Source organism: Falco peregrinus, chromosome 6, assembly GCF_023634155.1.
Source record: "Falco peregrinus isolate bFalPer1 chromosome 6, bFalPer1.pri, whole genome shotgun sequence".
Taxonomy (NCBI): domain Eukaryota; kingdom Metazoa; phylum Chordata; class Aves; order Falconiformes; family Falconidae; genus Falco; species Falco peregrinus.
The window spans coordinates 69,346,960-69,369,036 of NC_073726.1; the positions used below are offsets into that span (position 1 = coordinate 69,346,960).

General features: G+C 38.7%; 1 protein-coding gene across 12 annotated transcripts in view; it reads left to right on the plus strand.

The window, feature by feature from the left end:
* The window catches only part of ERC1 (ELKS/RAB6-interacting/CAST family member 1), a 302,298-nt gene that overhangs the window by 233,761 nt on the left and 46,460 nt on the right, over positions 1-22,077 (plus strand). For all 12 annotated transcript variants that reach the window (XM_055808142.1, XM_055808144.1, XM_055808146.1 and 9 more), the window contains one exon: positions 10,536-10,680. In XM_055808142.1, coding sequence (XP_055664117.1) covers positions 10,536-10,680 — 145 coding nt within the window. The remainder of the gene's footprint in view (positions 1-10,535; positions 10,681-22,077) is intronic.

A 22,077-nucleotide genomic window follows, 5' to 3' on the forward strand; every position in this document is an offset into this window, starting at 1 on the left:
AGGGAATTTATTTCAATCTAAAGTCCAAAACTATGAGATCTTTTGATTCCAGACAAAGAAGAAAAACTTTAAGGAACAGTTACAAACTTAAGTGGCTGTATATCTGCATCCAAAAGGAAATTAGCAGCAGTTTTAAATATTGGTCAAGAGAGAGGAATGTTTCTGGGAGGCAGAAATTACACGAATAAATTGAGAACTGTGAAAACTCCTGCTGAATTAGACCTTCCAAGGGAAATAAAAGCAAATAATAAAACATTATATAGGCATAGATATAAAAAGATTGAGAAAAGAAGTGGAACCATAATGCACTGAGGACAGGGCTGAGATTAGCAATAGTATGCATATGGTCCCAAAATCAAATTAATGCATTTGCCTTGGTTTTCAGTGAGCAGACAGATAAAATATAAAGGAAGGAAGGTATGATGACCTATCAGAATAAGTATGTCAAGCTTGGAAAGAAGATAGATGCAGAAAGAAGAGGGATGAATTATACTAACCAGAAATAACAGTCATGATAGTCATTTGGCAAGGAGGTGGGTTCTCTTATCAGTTTGTATATTTGATTCCAGTCTAAAGGTTGGATAGTTTCCTGAAAGCAGTTATGTTATAAAATATGACTTTGGTTTTTCACATAATCAGAAACCATACGAAGACTGCAATATTGCTGTCATCGTTTGACTGATATGGCTGAAATTTCTTTCTACCATCTTCCACCTGAGGTCTGATTCATGAAGGTATAATTAAAGAACAATTGTTCTTACACTAGTAGTTGTGGTTGTTTGATATGTTACAATCAATGTGAATTCCGTAATTTGCTTTCCATTCTTATGTTTTGGCAGCGCTGGCTTTAACAACTAAAGGTTTAACATTGTCAGAGCATCTTGAAGAACTGCAGTTCCTCTAGGGATAGGGAACCTGTGGACAGATGTGGGTTCCTCGTGTCTATTCAGTGCTAGGTTTTAACTGGATTGCCAGGCTGCAGTGATACACGTGCTGACACCGGGGAGGGGGCAGGAACCTGAAAATGGTGGGTAGAACCATCTCTTTCAGCAAGAGCCCTGTCTTGTGTCAGCTTAAGCCAACTCTGAAACCACGTGCTAAGTTAAAGGTCAACTTGTACTCAGCCATGTCTCAGGAAAAGAAACTAGAGCTGCTTTTCTTATAAGGTCATTTTTCAAAATCTGGTGGATGTATTCTGGTGACATGTATAGCCTGGATGAAAATTATGCCTTAAGTTTGTGCTCTATTTGCACTGCTGTTAAACTGCAGATGAAGAAAGACAGTGCAAATTTCAGGACTTCCTGCTCAGGAAAGCCAGCTCCGTGGAACTTTAAAGCCTTGTGAGTACTTCTGTCTCTCATCCAGCTTCTGCACCAAAGGCTGGTAAAACAAGGAAAGCTGTCTTAACAAAATCCCAAACCCTACTCCTTATAGGGACAAATCTCCTGTAACATGAGGTTCCAGGATTGAAGGTTCCTTCTAAATTGTGCCATCTTCAAGAACTCCCACTCTTTACAGGCAGGTAGGTAAGGCCCATGGACTATCAGTTTAGCAGCTGTGATATGCAGCAGCCACTCTTTCACTGGAGGAATTAATCAATAAAAATAGTTCAGGAAATTAGTTGTGGGTTGGAAAGTCCTTCTGCAAAAGCTTTTTAGGTATTTTTTTTTTCTGGACATGCTGGCAGACACAATCTAGAGCTGTACTGCAATTCTGAGTGCTCAGAGCTGAGAAATAAGAAGGACTAGGAATTGCAAATCTTTGCCTGCAGTGCCAAAACTCTACCTCAAGTGGTAAAACTAAGATGGAAAGCTGAAGTAAATGAAGGGCTAAAAATTGATGGGAAAGGTAATATAAAATGTTTATAGGATTACTTGTGACTGTATCAAATATGTTGAGGGAAAGGACTTTGAAAAGCATTGCTTATCAATCTTTGTAAGAAATGATGCTTCTGTGATTCTGGACATTTAGGATGTTAGAGAAAATGTGTATAGGAGGGTCTAAATATGCTGTCAGTATCTGTTTGGGATTTTTTAAAAAAGGACAGCACAAGTGATAATGCTTCCTGTGTCTGAAATCAACATTGATTATTATCACACCATTCATACAGTGGAAAATTAAAGGGACACCTTTTTTGTGACCACACAACTCTATTCACAAAGAATTTATATTTTTGTCTCTTGCTTTCCAGTTGTGGTCACTTGTATGTAATGACATTGAAACGAACAGTGAAAAGGTGTAAACTCAGGAGGCTTCAATTTACTGATGACAAACAACTTTTTATTTTCTTCTCACTTGGTTTGCTTGAATTTGCAAATCCTTTTTCGGTAGCTGTGAGAGTGTAGATCAGGGGTGAGAAAGACTGCTGATGTACCATCCAGACAGGGCAAAGGTAACGTGCTGATTCGGGAAGCAAGTACAGGAATAGGAGTGGTGTTACCCCTTTTGACTGAGGGTGTAAGACTGTGTTTGCAAAGTTAATTTGCAGCCTGAGGTTTTGTTATTCCCAGTTGTACTTGAAAGAGCAGGCAGTACTTATTGCCAAGGTTCATTTTTTTCCCCACCGTCTTGCAGGGAGAGCTTGCTGCTGTTTCTTTTGTATAAATATTTTGCTCTCTTTAGGATACTTTGTGCTTTTCATTTAGCTGAATCTCAATTACTGCAGAAATTGTAGCTGCTGCAGAATTTGGCAACTTGTGTATTGAGGCACTGGTCTGTTGGCATCTTGAAATTATGTTCTCTGGTCTGACTGCCAGTATTTTTCGAAGTTACTTTTAGAAACCAAATTCTGATGCCTAGAGCTCTGCAAGGACTGCCTCCTCGCTGTGAGGTACTGCAGGTTCACTGACAGGCTGGTGACTGTTAACTGCTGGGATTTCAGGGTGTTAGAAACAGAAATCTACTCTTCATGTAGTTCAAACAGTTCAGAGTTTCTATGTTCTATATGGATGGTCTATAACCAGCAAAAAAAAAAAAAAAAAAAAAAAGTAGGAAAAAAAATACTAAGTTTGGAACTACCACTGTAGATGTGTTGACACAGTTTATGATGACAGGGAAACTGTCCCATTGGATCAGCTCTTTGGTGTGTTGCATTACTAATTACTTCTTGAGAGTTCATCACGTGTGACCCACCCAAACATTTTCATTCTACCAAACTCATGAAATTACTAAATACCATGTCCTAACACACTTATGTTCTAAGCTGTCACCGAAGTGTCTGTCTAGCTCTCATAATACTGCAATACTTTAACTGAGTCTCTTTGCCTGCTAGTTCTTTATGTTGTTGTCACTTCATGGGATGTTTTTTTTTAATTCACATGCAAATAATCCAGTTCTTATTGTAACGGTGATTCACCATGGTAAGTCTTACAAATGTCTGTGATAGAAAAGCATTAAAAGCTTTTATCAGTATTTTCTGTAGGCTTTGATTAAACGCAGTGGATAAAAATCAGAGAACTGAAGCAAGTACTGCGCAAGGAGCAGCGCTTTCCTTCTGTGGTGACTGATGCCCTTACCACTGGTGAGAGTAAGCAGTCTATGAAACAGCAGAACCTCCCCAGTTTGAAGCCTTGTGTATTAAAGGCATAACATCCATAATTACAGTTTATCTTAATATGCGAGATTGAAAACTCTGACAGGTCAGTCATCCCTCATGGAAGTGCAACAGTCTCTGTTGAAGGAACTGACTGGATTGCTAAGAGCTTGTAGTTACCTGAGCTCTCCAAATTTGTGTCCAGACCCCTAAATGTTGTAGTTCAATGCCAGTTGGAAGGAAAGCAGATTTGATCCCTATAATGAAACTAAGCCTGATGGAATTATCCCAGTTCCTCAGTGACATTAAAGTCAGAGCTGCTGCTGATCCCAAAATTGCTTTTGTATTTTCTCATCCACACTTTCAGAAACACTTCAGATAGGAAGGAATCTCATAATTTGAAGAAAAAATATGTAGAACAATGTATTTATAACATTTCTATATGTAATTTGTGTTCTTTCTGACATATGTAAGCATATTCTTTTACTATGTATTTTTTTTTATGTTTTAAAGCGTCATTAATTTGGCACTGTTTGCAGCCTGTTGTTCTTTCTAATCATACAGCTGATAAATATTCCAGCACTATGACCCTGAGAACTGTGCTGCAAAGTACTAAAGTGCTTTTTAAAATTCATGCTTTACCAGAAGGATTCCTCTCCTTTAATAGGAAGGAGCTGTGAAAGAATTACAGTCTCGTGAAACCAAGTACTATAGAGAATCATTTAAAGACATCTTGTTTCTGTTAGTATTTGTAAGCCAGAGGACAAACTTGACAACCCTGGTAGTTAAAACATTCTTAGTGTTGTGGATGAACCTTTTTTATTACTACTTATTGGACTTATCCTGCTACAGCTTGTTATCCGGGCTACAGCACATTAGTCCTGCAGTGCTGAGGGTTACTGAGTAGTTAGAAAATCTCGTGTCCCCATTTTCAAAAATATGCTCTGTTTCACCAAAGAGGAAAAAGAGGAAAGAAACAAGACTGATGTCTGCAGTACTCCAGGGAGATGTGTTACAGTTTTCACTGCACACTAGGGTGTTTTGGTGCTAATGGGACTTAGTAACTGAATCTATATGAGCTGTAGTTCCTTATTTTCTAGGTTCACTCAATACTTGGTCACTCAAACTACCAAATCACTTCTTTATCTTCACCCCAAGTCTATACAAGAAATCACATCTGTGCTGTGTATGTCTTTTTCTAGGGCTTCTGTAAGCATGTGTATGAGATACTAGCACCTGACATTTTTAATAAAGTCACTGCAGCTGAAATATTTTCTAAGAAAAATATTGTTTAGCATTTGAGGTTAAATGATGTACAATTCTTTAAGCCCTGTGTGCTAGAGAAAGATTTTTAGAAAATACTGCTTTGCTGGATGCCTTTTATTTCTACAGTTTGTATTATTAGTAATATGTAGCAGTATAATAGTACATTGTTCTGATTTTTAAGCTTTCATTTAAAAAAACCAAACAGTTTCTGTGGCTGAGGGATATTCTTAAAGCTTTGCCTTGATTGAAGGCCTGTACTGAAAACCAAACTGCAGTTTAAACTGTTGCCATCTTGTCCAGTTATCTTCCCAAAATCAGACATTTCCATTCAAGGTCTGAAGGAGATGTGCCTTTGCACACTATTCTTTGTTGTGTGTTGACAAAAGTATTAGGATGGCCAGTAAATGCAACAGGACAACCTCATCAGGAATGCTTCAAAAGCTCACGATATTTGGCGTCAGGGGAATTCAGTTATGGCTGTTTTCAGTGGCTTCTCGGCTCTGCAGTCCTTGCTGCCCTTCCTAAGACATTTCAGTCCTCTGGATCTGTCCGTATCTCAGAGTTGGAGTCACTCATTATCACTGTGTCGTTGGCATCGGCTATACGAACTCTCAGTCCCAGCTGAACTGCAAACAGAACGGAGACCATGGATGAATCACAAGTACTCTAAAGGCAGCTCTAACTCTATTCTGTAGCTATCTATTTTTAAAAAGGTACACGCATCTTTCTTTGCATTTTTTTTTTTAAGACTGCAAACAGAGCAAATAATGTTGATCTTGATCTTCAGATTATATCTGCTATCATCTGTTAGGAATTGAACCTACTGGTCTTGGTACCACTCAGGTCTGTGGTGATCATGAGCCACATTCAGTGAAAGGCTTCAGCATAAATAGAAGGGAAAAGAAATCTTCCTCTTTTTATCCAATTCAGAGTTAATCCTAACCCTCTTTTCACTAGATTTTCTACGCTATTGCCTCTTCAGGTTTTTCTTGGTATTATTCAGTCTGGTTTAAAATCTGCTTACCTTTTGTGACCTGCCATACAGCTCAGTTCAGGCTATAGAACCTCCCCAAATGGAGAGATAAATAGGCAGTTTCCCCTCTGCTGAGCTGCTGTTGCCACAGCTACACCACTGCCCGTATCTGAAATACCAGAACTAAGTGAGCTATGTTTCTGTAGTAACTCTGGCGTTAGCTAGCATTGTAAAAGCTCAGCCATCTTGGGTTGTGCAGCAAGTACATGCTTTGCCCGCCTAGCAGAATATTTCAGGACCACCAGTGTTATGAACTGAAGACACATGCAGTTTTTCTGAAGAAGCTTAAGCCTGTGTCACTGTTACTTAAACTGAAGCTGTGCTTTTACAACTGACTGCAGCTCTCCTGACAGATGGTTTGTTCATGTGCTACCAGCACCATTCATGCAGCAGCCCATTTTCTCCTTCTTGCCGCCTTACCTGCCTTACAGCATGTTCTTCTGGTCTCCCTGGGGATAACAGCTCTCAAGAAGAGAAACAAGTCAGTTTTGTAGTGCTCTTCAATCACAATTTTTGTCTTCTGCTTCGTGAGACTTGCTTTTTGTCGTCTTTTAGAATCATTTTAGCAATACCAAGCTCTGTTGAGAGCAGTAGTGCACCATTGCAGACATGTCTCCTTCCAGCAGAGTTGGCAGTGACACCTGCACTTCTCCCTTATGAAATAGTATACGTTTAGCTTGCAGAATTCAAAAATGCAGCTACAACGAATGTATCACATCATTGTATTTTTTTCTTACTTTGGGTCAGTTCCAGAAAACAGTCAGAAAGCCACACCACCTTTCACACCACTTCTTGACCAGCACCCTGCCTCACATACAATGTAGCACTGAAGATTTGGCCATTGGGATATTTTTTTCTAAGGCATGGTGGCGAAGTTAAATCAGAAAAAAACCAAGGAATGGTCTGCTACCCATATCTCATTGTCCTGGTCCTGGACTGTTCACTTAAGAAGTAGAGGTGGGCAACAAAGGATTTGATTGCAGAAGGCATGCTTTACATGCTGTTTGAGGCACCTCTAATTTCCATACCAGAGTAACGGCTATATAGATACTGTTACAGGGATATTCTTGGCTCTGGTCCTGAATCATCAGCAAGGATTGTGGGTTTACTATTAAAAGAATAAGTGTTTCTTTAGAATCAAAACAGATTACTCTAAAGCAAGTGAAAATGACCAGAGCTCTAAGCCAGCCTGTCTTTCCCAGGATACCGATAGCTAGAAAAAAGCAGAGGTCATGGATCATGTTCTGTCACTTCACTCTTATTGATATTTTTCATGTTTCAGGCAGACATCCAAAATTGGATACTTTTGTATAAAGCAAAAGCAACAAAACCGATGTGGCAACAATAATGCACCCCTTATTGGTCGTTCCCACACCTGCCATTTTGACGCTACAACTGAGAACCTGATGTGCATCTTTTCCTTTCTTCTGCTCCATTAAATCATGAGAATATTTATATTGCTTCATAGTATAAATGTATTTAGAGTATTGTTTTGTTATCCTACAGTGTCTAAAAAAATTGCCTAACTTTGTGGTATTGTGTCTTGAAAGACAAGGAATAATTTAAGGTGCTAGTTTTTCTCTATATGGTCAAAGCAGGATCCAAGTACTCTCTAAACTGGATCTGTCAGATTTTGATATGCTGATAGTCCTCTTAAAGCAAACTTACTTGAAGCTTGCATACTTGTACAAGAAACACCATATAAATCCAGAGATAAATTTGACCCACAGAAAGTCTGTTGTGTGAGTCCCTTCTGCTGTCAGATGGTGAATAGTTCTGTCTATTGAAACACACCTTTTCCTCTTGAAATAGATGTTTCTTTCACATTTTTTGATACAGTATATATGGTTTCAGCTGAGATCCTTATAAGAGCAAACTTCTGTGTATGGGTAGCTTCAGCAAAACTCTAGAAGTCATTGGAGTAACTGAGGAGATGAACAAAGATCACATCTTAGCAGTGGTTTTTTTATGTGCTAGTTTCTTCTGCTGTGCAGTGGTAGAAGTCTTAAGCTTTCACTGGCATAAATATTTCCAAGAGCTCTGTCACTGACTGGGACCAGAAGAAGCCAGGTCATAAATGAGTCGCCCTCTTCTCACTTAAACCTGTAATACGTAAGAAAAAGTTGTTCTTCCACCCCAGCTATCGTTCATCTGAAAGTGGTTGTGGACTTGTTCATCACTGAATCAATTTCCACCTATTGTCTTAGCAAAACTTCACGCCTTTCAAGTGAGAGCAGTTTTTTTGGTTTTTTCCCACCTGGAAAAAATCACAAGAGCTTTTTAAATGTGTTGTCTCACCCATACAACTCTCAAAAAGGAACAACCTCAGAACCTGGTGGTTTCTGCTCCGGGGCTGTGGAGACAGCATGCCCTTCACATAACTCTGTGAGCAAAAGTGGTGTGCGGGCTACTGCCAAGCTGGGTTAAAATGTTGTAGCCCTGACCTGCTGCTTAGAGGCTACCATCTACTCAGATCTGTCAACAGGACTGCACACGTAGTCATTCCTGGTCCCATTCTATTAAAATACTGTGTTGAGGGGGGTTTATTAAGAGTCAAAACAGTATTGTTCAAGAAGCAAATATATATGCAGTTATTCTTACAGATTGGAGAAGGGATGACTAAGTACGTACCCAGGACAGTAAGTTCTTTGTGCTGCTGAGCTGCAGCCAATGCAAGTTATCTGACTACATCCTACATATTTAGGTATGCATCTCCCCACACCCTTGATCTAAGCACTGAAGTACCTGATGAAGCTATTTCATGCTCTGTCCTCAGAAACGTTAGAATATTAAATACACTTTTTCATGCTCACCAAGGTCATAAAATTTTCAGCATTTTAACAGGTAAAAATTTCTGTACTCTGGTAGTACCAGTCATTTCCCTTTTGAAGACTTTGGTTTAAAAGTCCAGTATGTTAGATGTATATGTTCAAAACATCAATATTAAATAAAAGTGTTGTCCATGTGTCCTGTTCTCAAATTTTCTCAGTCATGTATTCTTTCACATGGAGCTGAAAGGGTACTTTTTGCAGCAAGTATCTGTAGCCACAATTACAAATTTGTAAGATTAAGTTAGTTGTTTAGAAAGAAGATAGTGGAAGAAAAAGAGAAAGATGTTTTACTACAAATAAAGTCTGCTCAAGGAGTGGTAACAGGTGAATTAGAAAAAGCAGATTTAGTGCCGCTGCTATGCTCAACAGTTTGCCAGTGTGGTCCTAAGTCACCAGATTGTGATGGGTCTTTATTAAAAAAGATCTTGTTAACAAACAGAAAGATACATTGGTATAATTAAAAGCAATCTTAATGCTTTGCATTAAGCTTCTCTAACTTTTCTTATATCTTTAATGAAAGGTGTAAAATAAGTGTTACAGCAATAGCGTAATAATTACTATTGACTGATTAGCAGGATAGTTTAAACACATTGATATTTTTTTAAAAATCATTCTCTGAAATCAGCAATATTAATATGCCTTTTTTTATAAACTAGCACAGGTAAAATCTTGGATTATTTGGGAATTTGATATTTTTACTACTTTAGCTGCATTTGTAACTGAATTTTCAGATGAAAGGTAGCTAGGAAATCTGTAGTATTCAGAGTTTGTATTTCATCATCACTCCTACATGATGCTATCTTCCACACCACCACAAACGATTAGGACCTCATTTTATTTATTCTTTGCAAGGTGGTGAGAGGTGGGACAAGCCACCCCTATCGGGCAATAAGGCCAAAGTTTTCTTTTATGTTCTGTTGTATGTCCTGATTTGGCCACACCAGTTAAGGTGAGAATTAAGGTCAAAGGACAGAAATAGTTGTTTTCCCTAACATAGAGCAGGCCTTTCAGTTCATTTGAGAACTACCATTTTATGGTCAGGGCTGTTGTCTTTGTCTTCTCTCATCCTAGTATCTATAAAATGCTTCTGAACTCAATTTGTTTTTTGTTAGTGGGAAAGAGTATGGCAAGGTTGTGTTTCTGTATCTAGTTATTATAGTGCTTGGCCCTCAAGATCTTGCTACAGCGTATTCTTGCTTACACCATTTCTGCAAGGCTACAAAAGGTTTGTGATGAAGGCAGGCGTACCTTTGTCTTAATTACTCAGGACATGCATCCAACAAGCTCATTATATCGGTTACTCGCAAATAGCTCAAGCATTCCTGAAGGCATCTGTTTCAACGTCTGTTGTGTAGCACAAAAGTGTCTGTGTCATCATTCCCTTCTGGGAATACACTGTATTGTTCAAGTGATTTCAATAAACTTGTCACATGCCACCTTCCTTCTAAAATAGCTGCATGAATAGGCAGTATAACGTAATATAATTTAACACAGAAGTCTTATGATTAGTCCAGTATTTTTGCATGTATTATCAAAATTCTGTTCTGGAAGTGTTTAAAACATTATAAAGAAAATGTTCCACCAAAGTAACAATAAATGGTAGTTATTAAAAACTAGGAAGCTGAGTGCAGAACTATAACACATTATAATATTTTTTTCTTATCCTATAAGCAATAATATGGTATCGGCACAGTCATTTAGGGGGAGGCAGGTGGGTCTTGGCTTCCTGCTCCACCAACAGACATATGACCGTGACAAACCTACTTATTGCTGCTCTTCAGAGCTGCATGCTGCTACAGCATTTATGGTTCAATGCTTTGGAGAGGCTTCTTCTAAGTTTTGCAGGTTAATAATGTATTAATGTTTTTTTCAGACAGGAAGCCCTTCTTGCTGCCATTAGTGAAAAAGATGCCAATATTGCTCTGCTAGAACTTTCATCCTCTAAGAAGAAGACCCAAGATGAAGTGGCTGCACTGAAACGAGAGAAAGACCGTCTTGTGCAACAGCTCAAGCAGCAGGTGGGTAGAGGAGGGCTATGAAGGAAGCTGGTTAATAAACTGGTGTGAGATTATTATCTTGGTTTATGGAACTAATAAGTATAATCCTGTTGTATGTGGATAGAAAGTACATAAATAATGATTTCAAACCAGCTTCCAGTCATGAAGCCTGCAAAATGAGGTGGGGAAAGAAGGAGTCTCAATGCTGAAGGAAGTTTATTTGTGTCACTGCCTGAGTAGTAAATGTTTGATAGAATATATAGGAAGCTGTGAATGAGAAGGACATTGATTATTATTTTCTGCAGTCACAAATAACCACAGATTCAGGGAAATGTAGTGATACCTCTCTTGATGGTCTGTATTTGCCTTGTTGGGGAAGAAGCATACATGGAAGAGAATTCTCCTTGCTCAAATATGAATGTGTTACACCACACAGTCTCTACTGTGTGATTTCTAATCTGTGACAGGAGGACCATATGCAAACAGCAGCTACTAAAGTAGAATTTGGGAAGCCTTGTGCTTGTGAGAAGATTGGTCCTTTCCTGTTTCTGGCCTCTCCCATTGCTAAGATCTTTTTGTGTTGACACAACAATCAGAAAAAGTGTGTTTCCATTCAAGCGTTTAATACTGTGTTTCAGTATTGAATGCAATGCAAAAAATACACTGCCATTAAAACACAGAGGAAGCAAAAGGCATCTCTGGCAATAACAGATTTAGGATCTGAAAAATCTGTAGATTTTTCTTCAGCACTTCTGGTGGATTTTTCTGAGTTACTCCCTTGCCACATACATAGTAATAGCACATATGCTGCTGCCAATCCAGTATCAACTTCTTCAGTGCCACCGTTTCCATCTTCACAAAGTTTTACATGCAACATTTCATCTGTCAACCAGGTGATTTCTGTTGCTGTCAAAGACAGTAAGACAAAACCTGTTCTGCTTTCCGATAAGGGATTTCTCTCAGTCCTTCTTCCTTAGGAAGCACAAGTAGGTTATTGGCCATGTATTTTGAAGATAACAATTATTTAAGGTTTAATTTAAGAACAGTGATTTTTATTGTTACACCAGATTCAAAATGAGCAAGAAGTATAGTTTACAGTTTTGTATTATTTACTTTTGAGCGACAGTAGTAATTACTCGTCAGCCAGATGACATCCCCCTAGAACAGGATTCAGAAGCAGTCACAGCAGTATAGAGTACTTATTTTCTTCATGTAATTGGCTGTAGGTATAACAGCCTTAATATATATTACTATGCATTCCAAGAGAAATAGGAACTTTATTGTCAGTTCTTGTTGTCCCGAGTTTAAAATCTAGCACTTTCATGCCCCTTGCCCTTCCCAGTTTCCTTCTGATTATCCTTTGTGGACAGATGGAACAATCTTTAGTGTTTTGTGGTGGGTTTTTTTCTGCTGAGAATTTGTGTATATTCAATTCTGTGTTAAGGTTGTGATTATATGTAATGCCTTAGGTTTCATTTAGGTCATTTTTTTAACAAAGTTGTTGTTCATATCATTATTTTTCAGTACTGGCAAGTCTTACAATACCATGTGTGTTCCTGAAAGGACATGGCCATTTCCTTTAAGGATGCCTATTCTAAGTGCTTTTCTGTATAGGTGTGGGATACTTCATTTCCCAGATACACTAAAATCGCAAAGGAGATTAATTTGAAATTCTTCTTGCTATTAAGTGAGACCAGTTCTGAGCTGATGTTGGAGCAATAGTCCTTTTTCAGAAGATTCATTGAAATATCCAAATGCCTTTTGAAGTTTTTTGTTCCAAAACTGGCATCGGCTATAAAGTCTTATCATTTTTTAAGATGGTTTAAGACTGTCATCTAAAAAAAAAAAAAAAAAGAAGAAAGCAGAAAGTAATCTCTTCAACGTATCTGTGCTATGAGTAGTATGAATAGAAGCTATATATAGGTAGTATAAGTATAAATATAAAATCACAGATAATAGGGCTTCAAGGTATTCTCCAGTGCATCCCAAATCCCCAAGGCAGAATATATGTTTATATATAAACAATCGAAACTATACTTGAACCATACCTGAGAAATATTTATTTGACCTAATAGAAATTTGACACATCCTCCCTAAAATCTATCATACATCTTAAGGATGGTTCATCTTTTATCCTTTTTTGTGTGCAGCTTTCAACACATTGGAAGGAAAGCTCTCAAAGTTATTTGTCATGGGACAGTAATACTCACCACCTCTATAAGTTGCAGGGGATCTGAAATCGCATTTATGTTTTTTCAGTACCAATAGTTTTGGTATCTACTTTTTCTGCATCAATTCAAATGATACCAACTGTGACAGCTCCGGAAATAAGACATGGGTCAGAAGAGAAGGCTATGAGATTTTACAGGATCATTACCAATATAGTCAAAGGGAATCTCATTTTTCCGCATGCTTTGCAAATAATCTCTGTGCTTGGCCCTTGCGGTCCTCTTCAGTTATTACAGGTCACCAGCCTCGTATTTTCCAAGAACTGCTGCTTCATCAATTTAAGCTTTCTCTATGTGAACCCTTTTCTGTATCTTGAGAACACAGGTCCATCTGTGTTTGCCAGCCTCCACAGAACTACATAGCATTTCAGGAACTTTCTGAAAGTTTAGCTGCAATTCCTGAATTTACAGTAGAAACTGTTGCTGAAAAACCTTTGAGACTTTCAGATGTATTGAACACAGCTGTTCAAGATGCCAGTTAATCAAGATCTTCTAGAAGGCTTTCAAAAACATTTCTGGAGCCTAAAAAGTATATTCAACCCTTCAAATCCAAAGCTGGGATCCTGACCTCAGTAATTCCTTCCACCTTTAACACTGTTTCAGAGCTGTTGAACTTCCTGATAAGTATGTGGTATTTCAGTCCATCCCATTTCTAGTAAACACCTAGCCTTCATGGTGGGAAAACAGCGTTTTCAGTTGACCGGCAGGCACAGTTGACTAAAACATTTCCATTTCCATGTATGTAGGATGCAAAAAGAAGTGCTGAGCGATATCAGAAGGGGGTGATTTGTGCAAAGAGTTATGCATGCTGTGGTGGGTACCATAGACCTGATTGCTAAATCTCATTGCGAACTGGAGAGAGCCTCTGACAGAGAGAGCTCTTTGGGAAAGGAGCTTTTTGATTACACTGCAGTAGTGTGTGTGAATGGACCCAAGTGTGTATGACAGGATTCGGATTATGCCTTTTCATTGCTTGTGCTGGTTACTGTTGAGTTGCTACAGTAGTTACCACTGTTAGCAAACTGGCTTACTGTTAATTGACCTTTCTTAGAGTGTACAAAGATAAAACTCACTCACAAAACAAAACCTCATTTTACTGATGAGCCTTGATTTACTTCTTAAAAAGAAATAAATATGAGCTTCTTCAGCCCTGCAAATTCAGGTGATTTTTATTTATTTAAAAATATTGGTGAAGACACATGGATTCCTTGAGGAAAGGTGGTATAGATTTTGGAGGACTCTGCAGTTATTCCTTGCTTTAAGTCTCCTTTCTCCCTTCCCAACACTGTCCCATTCCTGGTCACTCGCACAGGAAGGGTATTACTGCGAAAGAGAGGGAAAGAGTCCTGCCAAAGACATTTTGGTTCTTTAATTTCTTTAAGTATGTGTATTAAAATTTGGATGAAGAGAGGCATTTCGGAAAGAGGATATGGCATCAATGTTGTTTTAATTTAGAGTTTCTGGGCTCTGAATTGCAGGAATGTGCCTCAATATAGAGGCCATTTCCTAATGAGGCACTCGGCATTGACCAAGCTTTCCAGTAAATGGAGCTGCCTGTTTCATATTGCTTGTCAGTTTGCATGAGGGATTTTCTCTGTCATCGGAAAGGCAGGCCAATTGCAGGGCAAGGGTCACCAGCTAATGTGGTCCCAATTTACTTCCTCCCAGAGTACTTTGTCTCCGTGAGTAGTTCATGGAGAAGCAGTGGGTTGGGAGGCTGCTTCACCAGAGGGGGCCGGGGCTGATGCAAGAGAACAGAGCTGAAGGGTGGCTAACAAAGTCCAGATGTAGCGTGGTGAGCGCCAGCCAGCGTGCTCACATTATGCACCATACAGAAGCCCCCACGATGTATGTCACACTGGAATTGACGGAGACCCTAGGAGCTTTGGCCTGCATCGGGGCAGCACGTCCACTGCTCATCTGTTAGAAAGTAGCCTGTTTGCCATTTATGCCTTTCCTTGTCAAGCCAAGTTTTAACGATCAGGATATATTTATTTTGTAACAGGGTGAAGCGCTGATCTGTAGCATCGAGTTGCAAAGGGAAGGCATGTCTGAATGGGCTGAGGTTTTCCTGTCTGTGGGCTTTGAGTCTTAAATGGTTGGGGTTTTCTAGTAGGAGCTGTTTGGAGGAAAGGTTGTCATTTTCTGTGTTTGTACAGTGTCTCACACAGTGGGAGCCTGACTTGACCAGCATCCCTAGGCACTACTATGCCATAAATGTTAAGTAATAGTGGTGCAATTTTTAGTAGGCTCTGAACCTTATTGGTGTCCGTTTTCTGAGACTTTGGAGTATTATTCAATTGAGTAGTTTGTAGATTGCTGTATTCTCTTGTATTATTATGTAATGTTTTGTAATTATTCCAGATTGTTTTATAATATACAATAGCAGAAGTTACCAGGAACCAGCTTGATTCGGTGTTACTGATGATGGGATCTCAAAATTTTTATTTGAAGTGGTGTGACTCTAGGTTAGATTAACACTGGACATGTTGTTATTATGCTGCCTTGTTCTAAATAAAAGTAATTTACAGATCGGTTCCTCAGTCTTTAAGAACATGTTGAATTTTGATCCTCTATTTCAGCATGCTCACAGAACCACCCAGCATAAGCTTTCTCCACATATTTCACGAATATACTTTTCTTCTACCACACAGATTTTTAATGAAAAATAATGAATAGTACTGGGCTCAGGACAGAGTTCCATGTAACCCACTTGATTTATTCAGCTATGCCTGTAATCTGTTCTGAAAGACTGTTAGTGAAGGAGACCTTCAGTCTTGAGAAGTCTTTTCTGTGGCTCATCTGTCTTTATCCTTATAATGTCGTTGTGCATCTATAATATCCCTTACTGCAATTTAAGCTCATTACTACTTTTTCTATCTGTTGTGGGTATAGACTATTTCTTTGCACTTTTTAGCAGCCATTTTGGTTTACACAGAGGTATCTCCTATGTGTTACTCTCTAAACTGGGTAGACTCAGTTCTTCTAGTTTTCATGTGTCTTGTTTTCTAGATATCTGATCATTCCAGTTGTTCTTTTTTAGATTAGATTTGATTTGATTTGTGTGATATCTGAAACTGACAAAGCTCAAAATGAGGCCTTTCCTTAGCCGAACTTGTCATGAACATGTCATGTGAGAGTGTTAGGAACCTTAACGGAGTCTTCTAAAACCTGCCCAGTTCCCACAGGTTCCCCAAAATAACCATTAATAGCTTTCGTTATAGTAGATAAACTCTTCCCTAGTATAGTATGGTATGGTATAGCATAGCATAGTATAGTATGGTATAGTATAGTATAGTGTAGTCAGAGCTAGAAAATTGGAAGACATCTGATTTTTTTTGAGTACCATCTCATTTGTTCTTTTCTTTTTCTGACCTAAAATTATGTTCTCTGGGAATGGAAATAATTTTTGTTAGTCACCTAAAGTACAGTTTTTAGTGAAGACTTGACACAGAAAAGACACGAGCACTTTGAGCTTCTTGACTTTATTTTTTGATGGCTTTCGCTTTTGACTGAGTAGATTAACCTTTGTCTTCAGCTTTCTTTTCATTCTAATGTGTACTTTTTCTCCATTAGTACTTCCATCACCTTTCCTGTTCTTGCCACATACACTCTTGCTATTTGCTTATACTTAACTTAGTGAAAAGAGCTCCTTTCTATTTCAGTGAAGGGAGATAAGAAACCTCATGCCGCTGAAAGTATGAGTTATGGAGTTAGCTTGCTTACTATTCAGAGGAATCTTTAATAACTGTCATTCCCTTCTACTCTATATCCTCATCAAGATCATTCCTTCCTCTTTGGGCCAGCATGAATTTGAGGGGCTGTTATTCACCATTCTCATAAATTGAGAGGAATTATTTGGTGATGACTAGTAGTATTAATAGTTAGCATTTATGCAATATTTAATATGTATTTCATCCAGTGATGCAAGTCCCAAAGCTGTTTTCTCTGTGCTACTTCGTGCTTCTTCCCTGCAAAGATTTTGGCTGGCTTTCCTTATGAGCTCAAGGTACTGCAGAGATGTGTTTCTCAAGTAAACGTGGTGGTTCATAGGATCATGAGGAAAAGGAAAGAATTTTAGATTCCAGAATAGCTTCGCCCCCTGAAAATGCTATTTTTCCACTGTTACTGGTTTCCCTGGAAACCCAGCACACTGACACCTGACACTCCTCTGCTGTGAACTTTTCCAAAGTGAAGTTCCACTGGTTGGAGTCATTTCTCTTTGTAACAGGAGAATGTAAAACAGGTCAAAGGAGACTGACAGGCAAGCATTTTCCTCTTACTGCCGCAGAGCTGTATCAGCATGACCACACTTCTGGCAGTTTTTATTACCACCCTGCCTGATGAAATAATACAGATTCTGTGAGGCATGCAGTTAGTCTTTGCTTTGCCTTAGCTGCCCTGATTTGAAACCATGTCTGATGAGAGTGATTACCCTATTAGCAAATGAATTTCCTCTTCAGGTGACATGGAAACAATCACGGCAGGTAATTGCTGATGTAGTGCTGTTTCTGTGACAGAGCTACCGTTGTTCTCTGAAGGCATCTGAGAGGCCCCGGCAGTGTGATGGTGCCCACGGAAGTTTAATAAGCAGAGATACCTCTCAAACCACTGTCTGAAGGGGACCTAAGAAATCTAGGAAGATGTATTTAAGTTGTCTGAGGGGGGTGGTGTTGTCTTCGTTATAGCTGAGAAAGCAAAGTAAAAGTTAATGTTTGAAACAAATTATGAGATTCAAGACACTTGAATCCATCTTTGTTTATTGATCCCTTCACCACAGTACCCACATACTTGCACTAGCAAAAGTGGAAATAGATGCAAAAGCGGGGAAAGAAAACCTATGTGATAAGAAATTTTAGAACAGGCAGATGAGTTTGAATGGGACTTGAATATCAGAGGTTCCTGCATGTATTAGGCGGAACAGAAGGTGCTCTGTGAATTCTGGTATTCTCTGGATGTCAGGTTAACTTATTTGAAACAGCAACAGACAGATTAACATACTTTGTCAGGAAATGTTCAAGGAATAATGAAGCATTTGGAGAACTATTGTCACCTGTAGTAGACTTGTTACATAAAGAGTGCAGTCGCAGCCTCATTTACACACTGGTGGTATGTAGACTCAGTACAGAGGCCTATTTTTTCAGGTTCTTGTACCCATCACAGCCTGTAGGGTCAAATGCAGATTTATGAAATTTGAATCTACTGGCTTTAATATACAAAGGTGCCAAAATATATAGGTTTTGTAGTATATTCTTAGCTATACTGACAGTCTAGCTGGCATAAATGTGAGCGGGCAGAAGTGGGGGAAATCACTGTACAGTTCCTATTCAGGAAGCTATGGGACTAGAAACAGGAGAAGTTTCTGAGTGAAGTGAATATATATCCACTAATTGGCTCTCATCAAGCATTGCCAGCTGTCAAATTTAAGCATCGTGGCTTTTGTCGAAGGCCTGTAATCCACCCAGATTATCAATCATAGTGCTGCTTGTTTTGCCAGGCTTTGCTCCTCAGTAATTGTTTCTGTCAAAGGGGGATCTCTGCCAGGAGCAGACCCCAGCACCCTGACAGCAGCCAAACAGGCACAGAAAAAGCCAGGCTTTGTCATGTCCTTGAACACTGCTTCCTGAAGCGCAGCACAAGAAGCCCTCACAGATTAAAAGAAATCACCTTCTCCATGTAATGTTCTCCAGACTTTTTTCCCATCATTTTTAATCATAGATTACCACAGTAACAGCACTCGGTGCAGCGTCAACAGTCTTTTCTAGGGCAGCATTTCATCTTCCCTTGGTATTACTTACACTCTCATTCCCCTCTCCCTCCTCCTTTTACCTTTTTTACCCTCTGCCTCTTGTATTACTAAATAATAATGTATGTTCAAGTGAGCCTCTTGCGGTCACTGGCCTCATGGTGCCAGAGAAGGGAACTGCCTGTTGGCCCTTCTGTAGACAGCCACGTCTGCTTTCTCTTTGTGCCTTCACTCATGTCTCAGCTGTTTCAGGACATGGCAATGGCAGCTATGCAGGTTTGCTTGAAGGGGAAGGTTGTTTGCCTCACTGAGAGATTGAGCTTTAAGATTAATAAAAGTACTTTGGACTTCAAATGACAATACAGTACCTCCTACCTTTTCTTTCTAGGCATTTGTTACATTTTAAAAAGTATTCTGTGGACTATTACTTCCCAAGTTCAATCTCAGTTTTCAAAAACCGGTTTCATTCTATTAGAAATATTCCTCCATTTATTGAATATATTAAGATATTCATATTACAGTTTTACAGCTTTGCGATTCACTAAAACTTGACACAAATAAATGTAAATTATTGGATAGTTGCTGACAGCGTCTACTGACACATTTACAGTATCTCTCATTCAGGATTATGAACCCCTATACTATGTTTAAGCAGTGTTGTCCCTGAGTAGAAAATCAGGATTGCTGGACAAGTCTAGGTTAGCAGTTAAGAGACGCTATATCCCATTTCTGTAAGTGACAACCACTCTGCTGGTGTTTGGTATATCAGTTATAATTGTTAAGCCTACACTAGGAGGACCAGGCTTGTTAGTGGCATTAAAGAGTTAAGTACACTGGGTAATTTTGAGTTTCTCCAGAAGGCTGCATTAGGAAATCTAATTTTGGGCCTAAAAAATAATAATTCCTTTGTCTGTGAATAGTATTTCTGGACATTAGTGAAATGTAAATACAGTCACTGTCATTTCACATCACAGTTGTACTGCATGGTGGTGATTTTCCATAGTTTATTGTGGCACAAACTGCTGATCTGACAGGCACTGGTTTTCAGTTAAATAAAGAGAATATATTAAAACAGGTCTTTTTAATACATACCTCCAACTGAGCATTTAGGTATTTATTTCTGCAAGAGTTCTGTGCTCCAAATTTTATCCTCAGTTTCTGACAGCTTTGTGTTAGCTGGTGAGTTTGTGAGAGAGATGCAAAAGCTCGGAAAGAACATTTTAGAAGAGCTCAAGATTGCCAATAGCTGTTCATTCACAGAATAAAATTATGGGTGCATCTTCTTTTGCTTAACTTCTACGGTTTGTGGGGTGGTTGGGAAGGACCCGTACATGACTACTCCCTGTTTGTTGTCCAGTGGCAGGATGTGCCTCAGGGGTAAAATATTTGAGACTTCACGACAATCGGTTCTTGTGGCTGGGTTGGTTTGGCATCACTCTTTTGGTATTTGAATTGATGATGTTTGAAGGCTGACCGGAAAATACAGTCAGTTTATGATTACATTTAATCTTGTCATGTAGACACATTGTTCAGGGAACTCTGAAGTTTTGGTGACAGAGAGGATTCCACTTAAACATGTAAGTAATCTTGATGAGATAAACCTGTGAATATATTTTGTTTGAAGAAACAGGAATTTCACATCGAAATTTCAGATGCAAGAAGATTTTGAATTACTTCCTTGAATGCAGTAAAAATACTGTGGTTTTCCAAGATGAATGTGTAACCATCTTTACTGATATTTCATTGATGGATACTACTTTTTCTGTATTAAATTATTCCCATTTGTTTGGGCTGTTTTACCTGGAACTGGCAATTGTCTAGAAGACACACATATCCCTTTACCGCATCTCCATCCAAAATGTGCCAACTTGGTACTTTATGCTTATCTGTTCCTACATTTATTGGCACTATTCCCCAGGGAACACACAAGACACTGAACAGTTTCACACTGAAGCAATGAAGTAAGACTTTATTTATGGTTACTTCTCTTTGGATGAGAAGCCTAAAGAACATGTGACTTTAACAAATATCTTACATAAAAAGCAATTCACACGTTGATAGTCAGTAGAAAGGTAGTGGCAGAAAGCTGAAAGGTATTTTAACCAGCTTCAGTGTTGGTTTTAACTTGTTAAGATCTGTAACTGGCAAGGTGTTATATGATGCAAGTGTGTTCCAAAAACATGTAAGGAGAAGGTGAAGTCAGAGATATGAGGTGACTGATGGTTTCATAAGCTAAATATGTAGGAAGTTTGAAGTAGATTACAGATGAACAGTTGTATGACTTAATATGTCAGTGATGTGTTCTTTACTTGTAGGAGCAATGATGGAAAGGATTGTGCATCTAGAAATATGTAATGAAAATTAATGACATATAAGATAGAATGTATTGCATGTTTGGGATTTCACTGTGTTATTTTGGGGATGACATAATAAATCAGTGCTTGCTTTGCTTGAGAAGAGAAAAATACAGTCTCTGCAACAGAGAATTTTAATCCCCACCATCTTAAAACTGGATAATGAAACAATTAAATCTTAACTGTACAGAATGAACTTCAGCTTCAGTAAATAGTGAGCTGTTGATGAACAGTGGTCTCAGGTATTTTTGAGCTTATATACTGAAATACCTCTCAGTCTACAGATACTTTTTTTCTCATCCACTGTATTAAGATCCTTCTAATTCTGAAAATAATTTCCCTTTTTGAAACAGTCTGATTAAGCCTAGTCCAGTACACCATATCTCAGGCTAATGAATAGGTAATGCAGGGGAAAATAGAAGTTTCATGTTGCAGTTGGAAATACAAGATATGTGCTGTCAGTTAGGACTAGTTTCTTGATACTAACCCTTCAGTAATTTACGTATCAAGATGTGGAAATTGATAGGCTAGTATATTGCATTTATCAAAAGGAGACATAGATTTATGAAATTAGGCATCAGTTACTTGTGATAGCTTCTGCAATGGACAGGTGCTGATGGCTGCAGATTGCCTTCAGTTCTGTTAAATTCATGTTGTTGTGTTCTAAAGAATACAAGTCTTAAAAAAATTACTATTCATGTTTTGGTGCTGAATAAATTATGCATTTTACTCCTTGATAAGTACATGCTGTTTTCTGCGCTCCTTTTCTAAGATGAGAAAATATTCACAACCAAAGAAAAAATGTGTAGTTTTTCCCTAGAGGTAATGTTTTTGCCACTTGGTATTTGTGAATGTGTGTAGGAAGGGGGTGGCTATTTTTCTGCTGGCTGCTAACTTGGGAAGCTGTGAGGAGTCTGGTAACAGCTGCCAGCTCTGAAAGATACAAGATGAGAAAGTTGATACTGATGGAGATCCTGCTTCCAGGCCCTCCCTTGAGCGGGGATCTGCAAATGAGGCCGTCAAATACGAGGTAGTGATATCTGGCAGATCATCTTTAGAGCAGTTGTGTTCTGCTGTCTCTGAACGGATC